General features: G+C 37.4%; 2 protein-coding genes across 2 annotated transcripts in view; one reads left to right on the forward strand and one right to left on the reverse strand.

Moving 5' to 3' along the window:
• Positions 1 to 99: 99 nt before the first annotated feature.
• LOC134669027 (mismatch repair endonuclease PMS2) lies at positions 100 to 5,188 on the forward strand. The gene is made up of 8 exons (XM_063526549.1): positions 100 to 258; positions 373 to 532; positions 789 to 932; positions 1,282 to 1,483; positions 1,566 to 3,206; positions 3,851 to 4,049; positions 4,368 to 4,517; positions 5,032 to 5,188. The coding sequence occupies exons 1-8, from the start codon at positions 166 to 168 to the stop codon at positions 5,095 to 5,097; spliced, it is 2,655 nt and encodes an 884-aa protein (XP_063382619.1). The 5' UTR covers positions 100 to 165; the 3' UTR covers positions 5,098 to 5,188.
• Positions 5,171 to 20,580, reverse strand: part of LOC134669035 (glutamate-rich WD repeat-containing protein 1) — a 26,182-nt gene continuing 10,772 nt past the window's right edge. Inside the window, exons 4-7 of the mRNA XM_063526558.1 lie at positions 7,049 to 7,185; positions 6,464 to 6,618; positions 5,672 to 5,889; positions 5,171 to 5,337 (exon numbers count right to left, since the gene is read on the reverse strand). Of these exons, the coding sequence (XP_063382628.1) occupies positions 5,200 to 5,337; positions 5,672 to 5,889; positions 6,464 to 6,618; positions 7,049 to 7,185 (648 nt within the window). The 3' untranslated portion in view covers positions 5,171 to 5,199. The remainder of the gene's footprint in view (positions 5,338 to 5,671; positions 5,890 to 6,463; positions 6,619 to 7,048; positions 7,186 to 20,580) is intronic.

Consider the following 20,580-nt stretch of genomic DNA (forward strand, 5'->3'; position numbering starts at 1 on the left):
GATGGGCTGTTTTAAGAAGTACTTGAATAGTAAAACATTGACAGTAATGAGAATGACACTGACAGTTGATTATTGACAGCTTGGACAAGCATAGAGAAGTATTTTACTTCCCGGCAATTTTGTTTTATTTTCGATTTAATTTTACTAATTGTAAGCTGAAATAAAATGGATAATCATGACGATAAGAAGGACATTGAAAAGGTTAAATGCATAAAGCCCATTAATGGAGAATCTGTGCACAAGATATGCTCCGGTCAAGTAAGTAACGAGCGGATAAATTTATTTTTATTTTTTGAAATAAAAATCACATAATTTTTATGAACAAAGTCGATTTTGTTTAATTTTTTACAACATAGCTTATACATCTTACAGGTAGTGCTTAGTTTAGCGGTAGCAGTAAAAGAACTAGTCGAAAACTCGCTAGATGCTGGGGCCACAAATATAGACATACGATTTAAAAATCATGGAATAGATCTGATAGAGGTGGCTGACAATGGGTCTGGTGTTACAGAAGACAATTTTGCAGCGTTAAGTAAGTTTATAAAATTATAAACTGGTTTTTATTTTACCATAAACCAAAGCAAATATAGTCACTACTTTGAAAAAATCTCGTATCTCACATTGCTACTCAAAGGTGAAAGGCAGTAACTCTATGCATCCCATACATAGATACCACATTTTTTCTTCTGATTGACCGACCAAGATACAAGTTTTTTTAAAGTAGTGCCAATATACTTACCACTCTTTTTTTAATATACCTCAATATGTACATGGTTAATTTATTTCAGCTTTAAAATACCACACTTCCAAACTAAACGAGTACTCAGACCTACTAGGAGTGTCTAGTTTTGGGTTTAGAGGAGAGGCATTGAGTTCTCTATGTGCGCTGGCAAACCTCACCATTGTCACCAGGCACAAGAGCTCTGAGCATGGTATGTATATTCATTCAAAGCAAATCTGCTACAGGCTTTGTCATCAACTTACGAATGCTGTAACCTGCAACAGAAAGCCTGTTCACTATATATCAATCTTAACCACTAAATTAAATTAGGCTATGTGTTGCTACCTTGGACTGTAGTTGGGTTATATGTGAACCCTTGAGTTTATGATGGAACTAAACAGTGAGCCAAAAAAAATTAAGTACCAAGTACAAAAAAGTAAGCTAAGAGACACAGCTGTAATTTTTCAGATGTTCCAAAAGAGTGTAGTCTAAAAACTTTGAGAATAATTTCCATGACTACTATGAGCTTGGAGTCAAATTTGATTTATCTATTGTTTCAGCAACGAAGTTAGAGTATGATCATAAAGGAAATATTGTAAAGAAGACTCTATGTTCGCGCCAAGTTGGAACCACAGTCAGTTTATCAAATTTATTTGCTTCACTGCCAGTCAGGCAGAAAGAGTTTCATAAGAATGCCAAGAGGGAATTCAACAAAATGACTCAGCTGCTATATGCATATTGCCTCATATCATTGGGAGTCAAGTAAGTCTATTTCAATTTCTAAATATTCAATTCATTAATTTGTTATTCAATGAATAATATTGATATTGTATCTACCTTGCAGAATAACATGCACTAACCAAACAAGTTCCAATTCTAAAACTTCAGTGGTGGCCACACAGGGATCCGTTTCCTACAAGGACAACATAGCTTGTGTATTTGGCACAAAACAATTGCAATCCATCCTAGAAATCAAGCCTGAGCAGGTTTCAAATATCAAGGATAATATTTTTAAAGGGCTTTCAGGGAATGTTCAGGAGAGTGAAGACTCTGTTGTACTTGAAGATGTTGAGATAGACTTGTCAGAAGAATCTAATGATGCTGATCAATCATGTGTGGAGAGCTCTCAAGAAGCTGTAACCTGCCCTCAAAAATCACAGGGCTATAAAAATGTAACAGATCCTGTAGAATTTACAGGATTCATATCATCCTGTGCTCACGGTAGTGGCCGCTCCAGCACAGACAGACAGTTTTTTTATGTCAATTCAAGACCCTGTGAACCAACAAAAATAATGAAAGTTATCAATGAAACTTACAGACAGTATAATCCACACCAGTATCCTTTCGTGTTTTTAAACATCACCCTAGATAGAACATCTGTTGATGTAAATGTAACACCAGACAAAAGAAAACTATTCCTTACTAAAGAAAAAATTATATTAGATGTTATGAAAGCATCATTACTAAAACTTTTTGAAGCTATACCAAGGACCTTAAAAATAGAACATAATGCTAATCTGTACAGCCAAAAATCTGACAATCTTAAGCCAGAAACAGATCAGCCTAGAATATTCAACTCTTTCATGCAGCGTTTTTCTAAGAATCCTGTATCAACATATCAATCAGAAAGCAGTAGCAAGACAGAATCAAGGCAAGTGGATTTGAAAAGGAAATCAACTACAATGTTGGACTATATATCTTCCAAAACAAGCAAATTGAATGATGATGACCATGTTGACTCTGAACAAGTACATGAGGATACCAAATCTGAAAGTATTAAAATAGAAGCATCAGACTCTGATAACTCAGTAGAAGAACTTAATGAAACAGTGAGAAATGAAACTACCATTGATGATTCAGTAGAAACTCTAAATGAATCAAACCATGCAGATCCATCAAATGAAAGTAATGAATTAATTCCTTCATCTGATAATGTAACAAAAAACATCATGTATTTAGAGGACTCTGATAATGTCCCAAATACTCAAATTAGAAAACTAACCGATGTTGTGATTGAAAAATCACATACATATCATTGCAATAATAAGGACTTGCAGAAAAAGAATAGTGTATCTTTGAACCTTGAACAAAAAGACAAACAAAAGAAACCAAAAAATGTGGTAACAGATAAGGAAGACTTGGGTAAATGTACCAGAAAAGCGGTGACTATGAAAACATCTCTAGCTCACGTGAAAGCATTAGCAGAAATAAATAGTAAACAAACGAGTATGACAGCACCAGAAAGAATAAAATTTAAAACTACTATAAACCCTGTCTTTAATAAGAAATGCGAAGAAGAACTCAGTAAAGAAATATCTCAAGCATCATTCAAAAATATGATTATTGTAGGTCAATTCAATTTAGGATTTATAATCACTCAATTAGAAGATGATCTGTTTATTATAGATCAGCACGCTACTGATGAGATTTATAATTTTGAAACATTACAGAAAACTACAGAGCTAACAAGTCAAAAACTAGTTATGTAAGTGGGTATCATTATTTTTGACTGCTGTATAGTTTTTTTTATACTGCCTCCCCAAATTATAAAACCGGAAAAGTGCGAGTCGGACTCGCCCACCGAGGGTTCCGTACTTTTTACGTATTTGTTGTTATAGCGGCAACAGAATTACGTCATCTGTGAAAATTTCAACTGTCTATCACAGTTCGTGAGATACAGCCTGGTAACGGACGGATGGACGGACGGACAGCGGAGTCTTAGTAATAGGGTCCCGTTTTACCCTTTGGGTACGGAACCCTAAAAACAGCCTTTTAGCTTGAGGAGGCAGTACAAAACTTTAATAAGCATTCTTCAACTCTGATGACTAGCGGCCTTTTACTTTGAGGATGGCCTAAGGAAGGTTGAAGTTGGGTGCTTCCATCTCCACAATAAGACTGGTAGTACAGCGTAGGTACCTACTACCTATACAGTTTTATAGTTGGGTTTTCCTCCAATCAATGCACCAAAAGCTAAAGTGCATCTACCCTTGTTGAATTTACCTAACCTATACCTAATGTTTCCTTCTTGTACCATCGCCGACACTGTTAACCGTACATCGGTGGACCTTATGCCTTTTGTAATAAGGTACAGCGATGTACAGTTAGGAGTGTTGCTGTTTGTACTTACAGACCGCAGCAACTTGAACTTACGGGTGTCAACGAACAAATACTGATGGACAACTTAGACATTTTCAAAAAGAATGGATTCACGTTTGAAATAAATGAAGATGCGCTTCCAACTAAAAGAGTGAAACTTTTAACTATTCCTATGTCGAAAAACTGGATATTCGGTAAAGAAGATATTGAAGAATTATTATTTATGCTAAGGGTTAGTATTAACAAAAACTTATTCATTGTAAAACAAGTAAAATCTTGTCCCCAAGTATGACAGCTGCAGTAGATGCCTCTACATTATGCGGTAATTTTGGGTATCAAAACTTGACGTTTGCGCCATCTAGTTCGGCTGTCTAACTTGAGGGTACGATTTTTTTTTCAACTTTACACCTCTTCTACAAACGAATTCACTCGTATTAAAATAGTATGTACCTACTCGCAAAATGAAATTCTCTAAACAGTGACTGCGCGCTAAAGTACTTTTTTCTGCGGGAAGGATGTAATTGTAAAATATATATTTTTTTTTTTACAGGAATCGTCATCCGAATACTGTAGGCCAAGCAGAGTAAGGGCGATGTTCGCCTCTAGAGCGTGCCGCAAATCAGTTATGATAGGCACGGCCCTGAGCAAAGCCGATATGAAAGTACTGGTAGACCACATGGGAGAAATTGACAACCCTTGGGTAATAAAACTAATAAATATCTCGAATCTCATACTCTACGATCGATCTGGAGTTTCTTCGAAATTCAATATAAAAACTGTGACAGTAATGTCGGACTATTGTAGGGCCAAAATCAACGTTAAATCTGTTATCAAATCATTATCATCACCATTAAGTTTGCTGTCTTGTTTGCACTCGCTGTCTCTATCTATGCGTGATGCAGCTTTCTCACTTTATTTTTATTGGCCTACCGGCACGTTAGTTTTCACCCCTCAATAGCGTGATATACTGTGTAAGATTGTCCCATAATATTTATTTGTTCAAGACTATTTTAGTCTAGTGTAAGGTTTACTCGGGTAACTCCGAATGTCGAAAACTGTCGGAAAATTCCGAAAAGAGACTTTTATTATGATGGAATTTAGGGTGATTTTCATCTGATTTTCGGAATTATCCGACATTCGGTATTACCCGAATACACCTTACATAATATCATCTTTAACAGCCGAAGTAACTGGGTTTTTATCCTATTTTTCAGAACTGTCCTCATGGCCGTCCTACCATTCGACACTTGGTGAATTTAGCTATGGTCCACAAAAGCTGATAATTATATCTATTTTTAACGAATCATCAAAAATCATGGCTGTTTTTTTGTAATATGTTGAAGAATTAAATAGATGTTGAATGTTTTATAATTTTTATTTTTTTAAACGCTAATAGTTTTGAATATGTTGAAGCCTGTGTGGGCGGTCGTGACGATGACTCCGGGGATCTGTTTGTGCCAGTGCAGCTCCTTGATGTCGGTCTGCCCTTGGTGTATGAACAGCAGTTGCGGTGGCAGATTCTGAAATATAATATTATAAATGTTACATCGAATGAAACTAGAAATCTAGGTTTTTCGATTGTTTTCAAAACTCATCAGTTTTTGCAATAGTCCAATCTTAAACCTTTAATCGGGATGATAAGTTTGAAATTCCATTGACAAGTATGTGGTCAATAAGCCTGGGAAATGGTTGAAAGCTATCAAATACAAGACTAACCCCTTCAGGTATGGTTTCCAGTGAAACAGATCTTAATGCAGCAGGTTTACACATTGTCTATTGTCCAATCTGTTTCTAGGTGGTTCTAGGATGATGCCATACCCAACCCAAGTCATTAATCAAAGAAATATTACGTACCTTTAACTCTTCATCAACCACTTCATCGTCGTCTCTCTCCACGGCGAGGTCCCACAGCACCACCTGGTTGTCTTCCCCAGCCGACGCCACGATGCTCGGCTCGGCCCAGTGCCACTCTACTGACGTCACTGGCGCTGTGTGGTGCTTGAACGTGCCGACTGGCGTCTTGTTTGTGAACTGCCGCAAGTCCCATATGTGGAGGAATCCATCGTCACCACCTGTGAGTAAACAAGAGTTCCGATATGATATCACTGGTCCAAAACTATGTATGGTACCCAATACCCATCTCAGTGTGAAATGATATCAAGCTATCAAAAACGAATAATTTTATTCAAGTTGCTTATCTCTATGCTACCGACGCGATATTGGGTTAGAAAAGTGATTTCAATACTAAATTTAAATGTTGATCATAGTGAATCCCATGACAACTGGATGCTGTTAAGCAATAAATAATGTGTCAACCCACATTGATTTTGCAATAAGATGTCAACTCAAAAAACTGACGCTAAAAGTTGACATTTTATTGCAAAATGGATGTGGGATGACTCATTTTTGCTAAACAGTAAACACCATCCAACTGTAAGTAGTCATCCTTGGTGCTGTGGGAGCCACAACTCATGAGCATGAGTCATGCATGACGAAATTAAGCTTCATGCAGATTTAAGAGACTGTGTGCAACAGTGCACAGTAAATGACGCGGGCTTAGGTCACAGTAACAAATGTCATTAATAATAATAGGAATTGTTATTAATGACCAAAGGAGGGCAGATAAACAATGTTGCTAATACTCACCACTAGCTATAAAAGGCTCCTTATTGTTCCATGATATGACATTGATATCATTCTCATGAGCATTTTCGGCGGTCAACATGCAGGCTTTGCTTGGCGCCGCCCTTGTGTCCCATATCCTTATTGTTTTGTCAACAGAACATGAAGCTAACACATTTCTGAAATAATAGAAATTGACTTAAATTGATTGATTGAAATTGGATTTACTTTTTAGATTACTTTATTATTATGGCCTATTTATAATGCATAATATTCTCAAGTGCAAATTAGTTTTGGCGACAATAATAATAACTTTCACACACTTGGATGCTGGCCTGCAGGGTGTCTTAGCCGGCTCTCCAAAATACGACTTAAGAGCCTTCAAATCTGGCTTGAAGGAGGGGAGCAGGAGGGCTTAATTAATACCATACAATCTGAGCCGCATACAGAATGTAGGAGAGCTGTAGGTTTGGCTGTGACCCTAGTTTTAAAAAGTTTGGGGACCCTGTCTTTAATGACGGCACTGACAGTAGGGAGTAGTGTATTCAAAAAATATAATATGCAGCACTTTTATTACCTAGATTATTTTAATGAGTTCTTTCTTGTTACCTTTCATTTGGTGACCACTGCAAGTCTTCAACAGAACTAGTGTGTCCCACAAGAGGCCTTTGATCAACATCCCATGTGCCAGCCTCATTTGGTTTCCAGATGTGAATGTCTCTTCTACAATCTCCAGTAGCTAGAACCTAAAATCATTGATTCATTAGTGACAAATAAGTAAGATGAGGATGCGTTATTTAGATATGGGAACTGCAATGATTGTAAGAAGTTTAGAATCTTGAATCTGCCTGATTTGGTATGGCAACATGTTCTAATTCTAAACTTTGAACCATAGTGGCAAGCCTGAAGATTTTTATTATTCTTATTCTTTATAGTTTATCCATATAATACTGCTTCTTCATAATACATGAATCATAAGGTAAAAGGGGAATAGGTAGGAAGTCATGCTTTGTAATATTTTAGTCAATATTCTATTTCAATCTATATCTATACACTTTTAAGATGTAGTAACAGTTAACATGTTAACTGATCCTTTGTAGGATAGACCTATCCAGCTTTGCAATAAATTTCACAAAAGGTCAGTTAACTGTTTTGTCAATGTTATTGCAAATTTTATGATTATAATAGCCTATCCTCAAGAGTCCCGATAACATGTCTAGCACTCAAAGAACAATGTTAAGGTGGATGTCTAGGGATGGGATGCCGATTATCAGCCAAAAGATGGCGTCACTGTGCACGAATTGTGGATTTTCACTATTTCTCCCAAAATACAAAGTTTCATTAAGATGTGTTGATTGATATGTGCGAAAACTATAAAAAATATTACATCCAAATCGAGACATGTTTAACTCAACAGTGTCTCATTTCGTTATTATCGGAATCCAACTGCAAAATATTGCAATTTCTTGCATTCACGCACACTTACATACCTAAAGTCAGTGTCAAATGTCAGTAGATTTGGAATGTTACAATAAAGTATCCTAGAGGGCGCAGTTCAGCGCATGAAATTTTATTTTTTGTAAAAACAATTTAGAAATTAAATTCTTATTTGTGACATTGACAAGTAACTTGGAACCAACTGGAATTTTGAAACGTAAATTGTCATGTGCTTGTGGCACCCACAACATCTGTTTTGAATAAATTTAAGCTAGTTACAATGATTCTGGGTTCAAATCACGACGGTGCTTATTTTTTTTGTTTTTTTTTTATGAAAAGTTTTATAATTTATATATTGTTATTCTTATTATCAATTGAAAATGACGCAAATTATTTTAGGTACCTAAAATTAAAAAACGCTTTTAATGTTACCTTAGTAGTAACGTAACACTACTAAGCTGGCGTGTGAGTCACATTGTTGGGGAAGAAATGAGAAACAGAAAAAATCAAAATATATCGTTCTTTAAACACAATAAAATATTGTGATTATGATGGGATGTGAACTCGTTCATTTAGGTATACCTTATATATTGTTGTACATAATTATAATTATGTTTCCTTACGTTTATACAGCAGTCAGCCTTACTTTCTGTACCTATCGTAAATATCGTAGTCATTGTTGGTCAGTCCTAAAAACTATACCTAACTATAGTTCGTTTTTTTAAGCATTAGAATGAACTACAAAGAAGGTAAGCGATCTTGACATGTCTTTTAATAGAAAAACGTTTTTAAAAAATCGGTAACTATTACTTATGAAAGCAGAAGATTATAAATGATCGTATTAGATTCATAATTGTTACATATTTGCCGTAACTTATTTTTAAAATGTGTTTTTCAATTAAAAGACGCATCAAGATTGTTTACCTTATTTCTAAAGCTAAAAAAACGAACTATAAAGTAAGTAAGTATACCTTTACCTACATTTTATTGAAATTATACATAGTTACCATTTTACATAAACACCTAATGTTGTTCTATCTAGATAGGTTTTTAGAAAATGCAATGCTAAAGGATATTGAGAGCATTTCCACGCTGGATGACTATATGGTCAGCCTTTCCACCTTTTCTAATATATATATACCTATTAAAACTAATTTAGAGTTAAAATAAATACTATACATTATATTATTATTTAGAAAAACAGTACTTAACCGTTTTAGTTAAGTTTTTAAAATGTACCTCCAACTTTTCCGTCCCCGTTGTCTAAGAGAACTAAGAGCCCGACCCGAAAACCACGGAGACTACGCCGTCGGAACGTTGGAACTCGGAGTCGGAGGTAAATTTTAAAAACTTAATTATACGCGATTAGGTAAGTCCCGTTTGATAATGATTAAAAATCGTAAAATAATCGTGTGATAAAAAATAAGGTCATAAAAAGCCAAAAAATTAAATAAAATAAATACAAAAAGAAATGAGTCTTTGTTCGTGGTTTGAACCCTGTCATGCTGTTCAACTTATTAGACTTATACTCATTAGCTAAAAGCCACTAGACCATTTGACCATAGTAGACCCGGGCGAAATATGCCTTCTTATTTAAGTAAGTAACCCATTACTGTCAAAAATATCAAGTTTGAATTGATTTGAAATATAATTTTTCATTGTCGACTTATTGACATCCAAACGTTGCGAGCATGTTGCCCTTTAAACCAATTGGCAACGTCGCGCGGGGAAACCTTCTATAAATGTATGTCCTTTTATATTTTGTTATTTATGAATTTATGACGATTCTTCTAATACTTATGTTGCAAATTGATTAAATTATCGAGAGAAAAATGCTAATGCAAAGAAAACAAGAAATATCCGTTTCATTTCGCATGCTATGAAAGACGGTCATTGTTGTTGTAAAAGGTGTGCAGGAAATGATAGGGTAGACCGGGGGCAATAGTACCATTTTTTGGATAATGGTTCCTAGTTCAGAATGTATAGGAGTTGAACCAAAACTGTACGTACCTACATATGAAATAGTAGGTTATTGATTTACGTATTTTTGAGGGTAATTGTTGTTAACGGTAAGAATATGGTAGAAAATCCCGTTTTTGGTCAATGATTCCTTGTGTTACAATTAGGGCTTGCAATATCGGATGGTCTCCAATTCCGGAACAGATTTTCGATATTGGATTCGAATTCCGGAATTCCGGAACTGGTTCCGGAATTAGGGGTTATCGTATTTTACTTATTTTTTTTTGTAAAATCCAACAAAAAATGTGAAATTCTGATACTTTACGTTTATTAAAGTTAATATTGTTTAAGAGAAATTTAATTTGAAGTACTACAGATAATTTCATCTCTTTTTTACCACCTTATTAAAATGGTTACTTTTATTCAATTCTATGATACGGGGTATTTATTCGGGGAAAATTTAGTTGCTAGCAAACTATTCAATGGATAATTTTATAAAATATTTAAATATAACAGCTCTATAATCAGCCTACTCTTCGTAACATAGTACGTAGTGGTGTTGTTTAAGAAGTTGAAGGTCGAAATTTGGCTTTTTCCTTCCTAGATCCTAATTATGATTCAGAATATCATATATTATATGCTTCTACAGGATCCGAAATCGTTGATAGAGAAAACCTTCTATCTAAATCGAAGATTCGCTCATGTAGGATTGAGACTATTCTGACTATTCTAATAGTAGAAGAGCCGGCCGCAAATTTTCTAACCGACTTGATACCACGATGAAATACACAATGGGAAACCATAAAAGTGATGCTAAGTCCGAATTCGATAGTCTGCCACGGCGGAACTTGCCGAAAGTACGAAAAAGAAGGCCACTTCCGGTGCGAAAAAAGGGGGCTGATTTAACCCATCTGATACCGAAATAATAGTTATGGCAGCAGTTAGAAATTTACATGTAGACACATAAAAGCGAAGTCTGCCAGTATTTTTTTAGCCGGAAGTGCTTGGCAGACGCTCTCAAAGGTGGCCAACGGGACCCCTAATTTAACCCATCTGATACCACCATGAAACCAATTCCAGTCGGTAGGTATGAACCCTCATGTCAGGAATATATTGTTACCATTATTATTTTAGGGGGCTAATTAAAATGGAATAAAGGAAACTAGTACGTTACTTATAATACATTTATTTGACTAAACGACAAATATCTAAGTTTAGAAGTGTCAAATGTTAACTTATGACATTATAATATATTAAATAGCCTCGGCTAGCTTACTACAGACTTAACTAAAAATATGAGAGCAAATGTGGGTTTGGCGGCTACATTTCTTATGGTTGGGCACTCTGGGTACGTGGTATAAAAAATAAGGAAAATTATTTAAAGTAAGTTGGGCGCCTTGGAGAATATAATAAATTGGTTGTCTCTGACCTTTTAAGTAGTGACATTAGAAGGAAGGTACCACTGCCGACACACTAATGGAGACTCATGTCGCAGTGCCTCTGCATCCATGGTAGTTGTAGTAATAGCGAACAGGCCCCGACCGCCGGTACACCAAGCTGGCTGGGGGCTGCCTTACAGCCAAACTGTAGACTAAGTGGTAGGCCCTGTAACGAGTTACAGGTAGTAAGACAGGGTTCACAGACTTTAGACAAGCTGGAACCTAAACAAAGGAGAAAAATCGGTTCATGATTTAAAGAGCGGACCCCGCATGGGCGTAAGGATTACGAATTCAAAAACAAGTAATTAACTTACCCATCGAGGAGAAGCGGCATACGTGGCCGGGATTGACCAGCATGTCGACTCGATGAGGCCTCCACCAACACACCATCGTCTCACACGACTTCCATATAGGATAAAAATCCGGGACTGTGAAATAAAATTCACCACGCTATTAAATGGAATCTTATGCACAAAACCCACTGCAGAAATCACCAAAATACTCACTCAAAAAGGAGATGTCTTCCGATGGAAGTTATTATAGCCATAAAACAGCTTTCATACGGCGAAACACCGCAAAAGAAAACGATCCTCGATCTCCATTTTGACAGGAGTAATGACAGACCAAATGGCAGAGTTGCCACAGCCCGAACTGGATTCGTGAGTTCGAGGTGACTTTGGAAAAAAACATTACCTTTCTTTTTTTAATTTACTTGGACTAATATTAAATAGAAAGAAAAAACAATATTTGAAGACAATTTTAATTTACAAACTCCTTTCGATTAAAAAAATAAACAAAATGTAGGAAGGCACCGAAATTATTTTTAATCTAGCAACCCGGACCATGTTGTTATCGACTGGGCTCGCTAGATGGCGGTAAAGGTATCAAACGAAGACGGGTCACGTACAAAACAGTATTGAAAAAATGCAGAGTTAAAATTTTATTGTTACAGTGCTCCCCTACCCGAAGAAAATTTTGACTACGGCAAAATTTTGAGCTGGCCCCCAGCTCGCAAAACCACCCTCTTATTTTCTAGACGAAGTCCCAAAAAAAAAATCGACACTAAAGGCATAAAGGAAAGCAACGACCACCCAATTCGAACCCACGCATTAAACTATAATAAAAAAAATAAGCACAGCCGAGCTGTGCACAAGTTACCACCTACAAACTATAATATTACTGTACCGTAATATACACTACGATACCCTAAACGTATATTAACCTAAACGAAACTAAACGCTAATAAGCGAAGCTGTAAAGCTCCCTACCTACGCACTGCATCGCTGTATATCTTGGCGGCGCAGCGAGCGACCTGGGTCGCGGGCTGCACGTCCAAGTTATATGGCGGAATGTGTGTAAGGTAACAGATTATTCAATAATCTGTGGTAATGACTGAGTACAGTCAATTACCCAAGTGAGTTAAGGGCAGTGTCCGATAGCTCGGCTAAAGAGCCACTGAGCTACCAGTCGACACTCCTCACAGGAACACTGGCCCTGCAGTGCGAAATCAGGGATTTCGCCCTGCACTGCCAACGCTCACTGTGGATAGACGGTTTATAGCCAATGAAATTTAACTAACTAATATCGGTGACTGCTACTTTACACCATTCAAGTAACGCGCATTTATCAGGCCGTGCCTTAAGTCGACACAGGTCTGGACGCGGAAACGAGACAAAACGCAACACAACGATACGTTGACCAGCTGTGTCTGAACGACAGGCAGACGGTAACGTTCGAAACAACACGAGACACACAAGGAAGTCGACTGTACAGGCTCCATTTCAGGCAATGCAAGTCTGTCAGTCTGACACACAAAAATCCGATGTTTGCGGACAACGCTTTAAGGCGTGTACCACATAACAACCCCCTAACATCAACATTAACGTTCACGCATATGATTTAAGTCATACCGCAAAGCGTTAACAAGGAAGATGGCACTGCTATTAAGAGCCTGACGGTTTAAAGTCCGCCAGAACCCGACCAGCCAGTGCCGATTGGAATGCTGGTTTAAAGCGCCAGCACCCCGGTAAAACACGCGAAGAGTCTTTAAATCGTCCTCTCCGCCCACCAACAACAAACAAACCACGTGACTGAGTTACGTTTGCTCAGACACGATCGAAAGAAAGTAATACGTAAACAAAACTCCTGCACGCAACACATAAAAAAAAACTCCTACCGAAACATCAACAACAAAAAAAACTGCACGATCACCGATATTAAACTAATAAGTAAGTATTTACTTCACCTAAAATAACAACAATAAGGAAAAAACTCGATTTAAGTCGAGACAATAGATAAGGAAAAGTAGGTAATAAACATAACTCCCGTACGAAACAATTGTGAAACTACTACAATAAGATTCGACCTTAAAGGTAAACCGCTATTTGAATATCGGTAAGTTATTTAAAAAAAAAACGTAAGTCAACAACAATAATTGTGACTGACTGTACCCAACCACGTCAAGAAACTATTTAATATTAATTTTATTTATTTTAAACTTCAACTCCAAACATCCCGTAATAAATTTAATAAATGTAAACTCCTGCTGACTGTACTTCACTATAACCTCCAAATTTGCTCCCTTTACATTATGTAATAAATTTATAATACGGTCCATCCTTTCAAACAAGATTACCATAGTAGTACAATTACCAGTAACTAATCCTTCACATCAAGTATATAAAAAAAACAATGGAAATTAGGTATTACATTTTTAACACTACTACTAACCCTCCAGCAAATCATAAACTTTTGCTTGAAAACAAGTCACCAAAAAAAAATTTAAAGTGAAAAATAAATTAAAGTTTAAGCACTTAAGCACCTCACTACCCGGTAAGGGTTTAACCTTCTGTGAGTGACTCTAAAACATGATATAAATCACAAAAAAAAATACAATAGTCAAAACATAGTGTGTCTGCTATCCGGTAAACTACAACGTCTTTTATGAAGTAAAACTTTTAACATTAAGAGATACTAAGGAAATACATCTATAAAATAAATTGTGTTTATGACAATTGTCTAAAATTGCTTTAAATTAATAACATCTGGAGTTTAAATACCAGCAAATGAATAAGTAATTAGACTACAACTCCTTTACAGTTCAACATAAGTATATAAGTAGATAATTGACAACATGTGGCTGTCCTAACCACAATTAAATAGTGTTAATTATTTTGAATATTGCAGTAAACAAAGGTAGGTATAATAAAGCAAACAGGATGTCCAACCATAAGTTCCTTTAGCTAACTTATATGTGACTAAAGGGTGCTCGCCAAAAGAAAAGCCCCGCGATGGGTGACACTGTTACCATTATTATTTTAGGGGGCTAATTAAAATGGAATAAAGGAAACTAGTACGTTACTTATAATACATTTATTTGACTAAACGACAAATATCTAAGTTTAGAAGTGTCAAATGTTAACTTATGACATTATAATATATTAAATAGCCTCGGCTAGCTTACTACAGACTTAACTAAAAATATGAGAGCAAATGTGGGTTTGGCGGCTACATTTCTTATGGTTGGGCACTCTGGGTACGTGGTATAAAAAATAAGGAAAATTATTTAAAGTAAGTTGGGCGCCTTGGAGAATATAATAAATTGGTTGTCTCTGACCTTTTAAGTAGTGACATTAGAAGGAAGGTACCACTGCCGACACACTAATGGAGACTCATGTCGCAGTGCCTCTGCATCCATGGTAGTTGTAGTAATAGCGAACAGGCCCCGACCGCCGGTACACCAAGCTGGCTGGGGGCTGCCTTACAGCCAAACTGTAGACTAAGTGGTAGGCCCTGTAACGAGTTACAGGTAGTAAGACAGGGTTCACAGACTTTAGACAAGCTGGAACCTAAACAAAGGAGAAAAATCGGTTCATGATTTAAAGAGCGGACCCCGCATGGGCGTAAGGATTACGAATTCAAAAACAAGTAATTAACTTACCCATCGAGGAGAAGCGGCATACGTGGCCGGGATTGACCAGCATGTCGACTCGATGAGGCCTCCACCAACACACCATCGTCTCACACGACTTCCATATAGGATAAAAATCCGGGACTGTGAAATAAAATTCACCACGCTATTAAATGGAATCTTATGCACAAAACCCACTGCAGAAATCACCAAAATACTCACTCAAAAAGGAGATGTCTTCCGATGGAAGTTATTATAGCCATAAAACAGCTTTCATACGGCGAAACACCGCAAAAGAAAACGATCCTCGATCTCCATTTTGACAGGAGTAATGACAGACCAAATGGCAGAGTTGCCACAGCCCGAACTGGATTCGTGAGTTCGAGGTGACTTTGGAAAAAAACATTACCTTTCTTTTTTTAATTTACTTGGACTAATATTAAATAGAAAGAAAAAACAATATTTGAAGACAATTTTAATTTACAAACTCCTTTCGATTAAAAAAATAAACAAAATGTAGGAAGGCACCGAAATTATTTTTAATCTAGCAACCCGGACCATGTTGTTATCGACTGGGCTCGCTAGATGGCGGTAAAGGTATCAAACGAAGACGGGTCACGTACAAAACAGTATTGAAAAAATGCAGAGTTAAAATTTTATTGTTACAATATAAGTCTGCCAAGGCTATTCCTGCCGAAACACCTTGGCAGACGAGATTATGTAAGCAAGGTCGGCATCGGTTACCCTACACTAACCCATCTGATACCACCATGAAACCAATTCCAGTCAGTAGGTACGAACCCCCATTTTAGGAATATATAAGTCTGCCAAGGTTTTTCCTGCCGAAACACCTTGGCAGACGAGATTATAAGCAAGATGACCATCGGTTACCGTACACTAACCCATCTGATACTGCCATGAAACCAATTCCAGTCGGTAGGTATGAACCCTCATTTCAGGAATATATAAGTCTGCCAAGGCTTTTCCTGCCGTAACACCATGGCAGACGAGATTATGTAAGCAAGGTCGGCATCGGTTACCCTACACTAACCCATCTGATACCACCATGAAACCAATTCCAGTCAGTAGGTACGAACCCCCATTTTAGGAATATATAAGTCTGCCAAGGTTTTTCCTGCCGAAACACCTTGGCAGACGAGATTATAAGCAAGATGACCATCGGTTACCGTACACTAACCCATCTGATACCGCCATGAAACCAATTCCAGTCGGTAGGTATGAACCCTCATTTCAGGAATATATAAGTCTGCCAAGGCTTTTCCTGCCGTAACACCATGGCAGACGAGATTATGTAAGCAAGGTCGGCATCGGTTACCCTACACTAACCCATCTGATACCACCATGAAACCAATTACAGTCGGTAGGTATGAACCCCCATTTTAGAAATATATAAGTCTGCCAAGGTTTTTCCTGCCGAAACACCTTGGCAGACGAGATTATAAGCAAGATGACCATCGGTTACCGTACACTAACCCATCTGATACCACCATGAAACCAATTCTAGTCGGTAGGTATGAACCCTCATTTCAGGAATTTATAAGTCTGCCAAGGCCTTTCCTGCCGAAACACCTTGACAGACGAGATTATGTAAGTAGCATCCGCATCCGAGGGATCCGTATTTTGGAATTATACAGATTACGGACATTAATAATAGCTGTAGGCTTATTTATGACTTTATGATTATACATATTTGTATATTATTATGTTATTAATAAAATATATTTATAATTTATTAAACCTAAACTTAATACATTGGGAATTCATTACCTGCTTACGGCAGTAGTAGGGATTAGTGGGTGAGTTCTGGCTCACTGAGCCAGGCCAACAGTCCCTCCCCCTTTTTTCCCTTGTTGAGGCCCTGCAACCTTGCCTTGAACCCAAACTAATGTCATTGTAGCTCGAATCTAACCTAATCTATTTTTATTGCTTTTAAAATATTTCAATTATCTACTTTTGCAAAGTTAAATGTTGTAATCTCTTTTTCGCAAAATGGAATTTTAATGTGACTTTAATGTATGTGCAGTCTACTTAGTAATTGGGTTTAAAGATATAAAAACACACATTTTATTTCCTATCCTAAGTATCCTATCCTAAGTTTATTCAAATAATATTCTGAACATATATATTATATAGTAACATCATTACTTATTCTGTGTACAGTGGAGAAAACGAATGAAATCATGCAATTTGATTTTGCTATTTTTAAATAAAGAGTAACCAAACAGTATTTTCCACAGTTGTTGGTAATGATACCATCTCTTACAATTTCTCTTCATGAACATTTTATGATACCTAACCTTCCAGTTTTCGCCCGAATTAATCAAAAAATTCACCAACACCATTTACACCAACCAAATAGAAAACGGGTCCGTGTCCGAATTCGCGATCTCGAGTCCGGGTCCGCGTCCGGGTCCAGGTTGAGGTAGAAGTCGAATTCAAAATCTTGCTTGTTTTGCCAGTGGGGTAACTTGCTTAACAATCAATTAGAAAAAGACAAGTCGTCGAGGAGTTCCGTTCTGATCACCACCAGCAATACCACTTCATCAAATGCCACTGTTCTTAATGTAAATCCTTGTTTGCCTGATGAAAATACAAGAGTCACTATACAATGCCATTCAGATTTGTAGAGTTCCCTCGATTCCTTATGGATCCCGTCATTAGAACTTGAGCTTGACGAAAATATGACTTAAAAACCTAACGTGCTTAACAAACATAACGAAGAGGACAAATCCCCAAACATGAGCTATGCGTCGTTGAAGAGTTCCATTCTGATCATCATCAGCAGTTTCACTTCATCAAATGTCACAATTTTGAATGTAAATGCTTGGTTTGTTTATAAAAACACCAGTATCACTATACGTTAGGGTGGTTCAAAAAACATTTTTTTTCCTAAGGGGCACCCCCTTGTTAAGTTACACTTATTATGTTGATAAAATACACCAAATTTATCTCAACTACAAGGGGGTGCTTCACCACGTTGAAATTTTGTATGTTGTTTGAAACCCAAAAAAAAGAGTATTATTCAAAATTTTATTTAAATATCTGGTTTCACACTATTTGCACATGTGATGTATAAGTTTTGAAGTAGAAAAACATTTTGTTTCAAAATAATATCTTTTAAATCACACTTTCAAATAATGTGAAAACTACTACTTACATAAAAATCTAAAAAATAATAACTTAATTTTTTTGGATTTCATACAATTTGAAAATTTCTAAGTGTTTGAGCACCCCCTTGTAGTTAAGATAAGATTACAAACTTGGTGTATTTTGTCAACATAATAAGTGTAACAAAATAAGGGGGTGCAGCTTCTTCTAGCTAGAGTTTGAATTTTTCCCATACAAACGTGAACCACCCTACTACTATATGTATACCTACAAGATTTGAAGAGTGCCCTCGATTCCTCCTTAATCTCACCATCAGAACTGGGTTTTGACAAAGACGGAACCAATCTGTATGTATATACTTACAAGTTACAACTCAACTAAAAAAACAATTTTCAAAATCGATCCCGGAATGACGGAGATATCAAACATTAAAAAAACCGAATTAATACCTCCTTTTTAGGGTTTCGTAGTCAAATGGCAAAAAACGGAACTCTTATAGATTCGTCATGTCTGTCTGTCTGTCTGTGTGTCTGTCCGTCCGTATGTCACAGCCACTTTTTTCCGAAACTATAAGAACTGTTTAAACTTGGTAAGTAGATGTATTCTGTGAACCGCATTAAGATTTTAACACAAAAATAGAAAAAAAAACACAATAAATTTTGGGGGTCCCCCATACTTAGAACTGAAACTTAAAATTTCTTTTTCATGAAACCCATACGTGTGGGGTATCTATGGATAGGTCTTCAAAAATGATATTGAGGTTTCTAATATAATTGTTTTCTAAACTGAATAGTTTGCGCGAGAGACACTTCCAAAGTGGTAAATTGTGTGCACCCCCCCCCCCCTTTAATTTCTAAAATAAGAGAATGACAAAACTAAAAAATATATATGATGTACATTATCATGCAAACTTCCACCGAAAATTGGTTTGAACGAGATCTAAACTAGCCTCTAGATTGCTTGAGTCTCTTCAGCGATGCAATATTGACTATCGGTACATCGAAGTGTTGAAGTGTTTGTATAGTCACGCCACCATGTCGGTCCGAGGCAGGAGCAGAGTGCGAAGGCGATTCTATTGCAAAGAGGTGTAAGGCAGGGAGACGTTATCTCTCCGAAACTGTATACTGCCGTAATGGAAGACGCCTTCAAGCACCTGGAATGGCAAGGACTTGGCATCAACATCAACGGCGAATACATCACTCACCTTTGGTTTGCCGACGATATCGTAGTCATGGCAAAGTCGATGGAGGAACTCAGCATGATGGTCGATGACCTCAACCGAGTTTCACAACGGGTGGGCTTGAAAATTAACATAGACAAGACGAAACTTATGTCAAATGCCAATGTTGTGCCCATCCCAGTCTCTGTTGGGAACTCGGTACTCGAAGTTGTTGACTCGTACATCTACCTAGGACAAGTAGTCCAATTAGGTAGGTCCAACTTCGAGAAGGAGGTTAACCGCCGAATCCAACTCGGTAGGGCAGCGTTCGGGAAACTACGTAATGTCTTTTTGTCCGACATACCTCAGTGCCTCAAGACGAAAGTCTTTAATCAATGTGTGTTATCAGTGATGACTTACGGCTCCGAAACGTAGTTTTTCACTATCGGCCTCATCTCAAAATTCAAAGTCGCTCAACGAGCTATGGAGAGGGCTATGCTCGGAGTTTCTCTCCGTGATCGAATCAGAAATGAGGAGATCCGTAGACGAACTAAAGTTACCGACATAGCCCACCGGATTAGCAAGCTGAAGTGGCAATGGGCAGGCCACATTGCGCGCAGAGAAGATGGCCGATGGGGTCGAAAAGTGCTCGAGTGGAGACCACGGACTAGCAAGCGCAGCGTAGGGCGTCCACCCACAAGATGGACGGACGACCTTGTTAAGGCCGCCGGAAGACCCAGCATGCGGGTCGCTTCCAACCGGTATGAATGGAGGTCCAAGGGGGAGGCCTATGTTCAGCAGCGGACGTCTTATGGCTGAGATGATGATGATGAACATTGTCCGTCACCCATGACGTCAGCGTGTTACGCGTTACGCTGTCTCGACTCGAGTTTATCATTTTTTCCCCACCTTAAAAAGTGCTCAGCGCCGCTAAAGAAGTTTTCACTTCAATAATAAAGCAAACCCAAAAAGCGGCCAAGTGTGAGTCGGACTCGCCCATGAAGGGTTCCGTAGCAGCAAGTAACATAACAAAATTGCGGTTTACGATTTATGACGATTAAAAAAAAACTACCTACTAGATCTCGTTCAAACAAATTTTCGGTGGAAG

Source organism: Cydia fagiglandana, chromosome 11 (genome assembly GCF_963556715.1).
Source record: "Cydia fagiglandana chromosome 11, ilCydFagi1.1, whole genome shotgun sequence".
Classification (NCBI taxonomy): domain Eukaryota; kingdom Metazoa; phylum Arthropoda; class Insecta; order Lepidoptera; family Tortricidae; genus Cydia; species Cydia fagiglandana.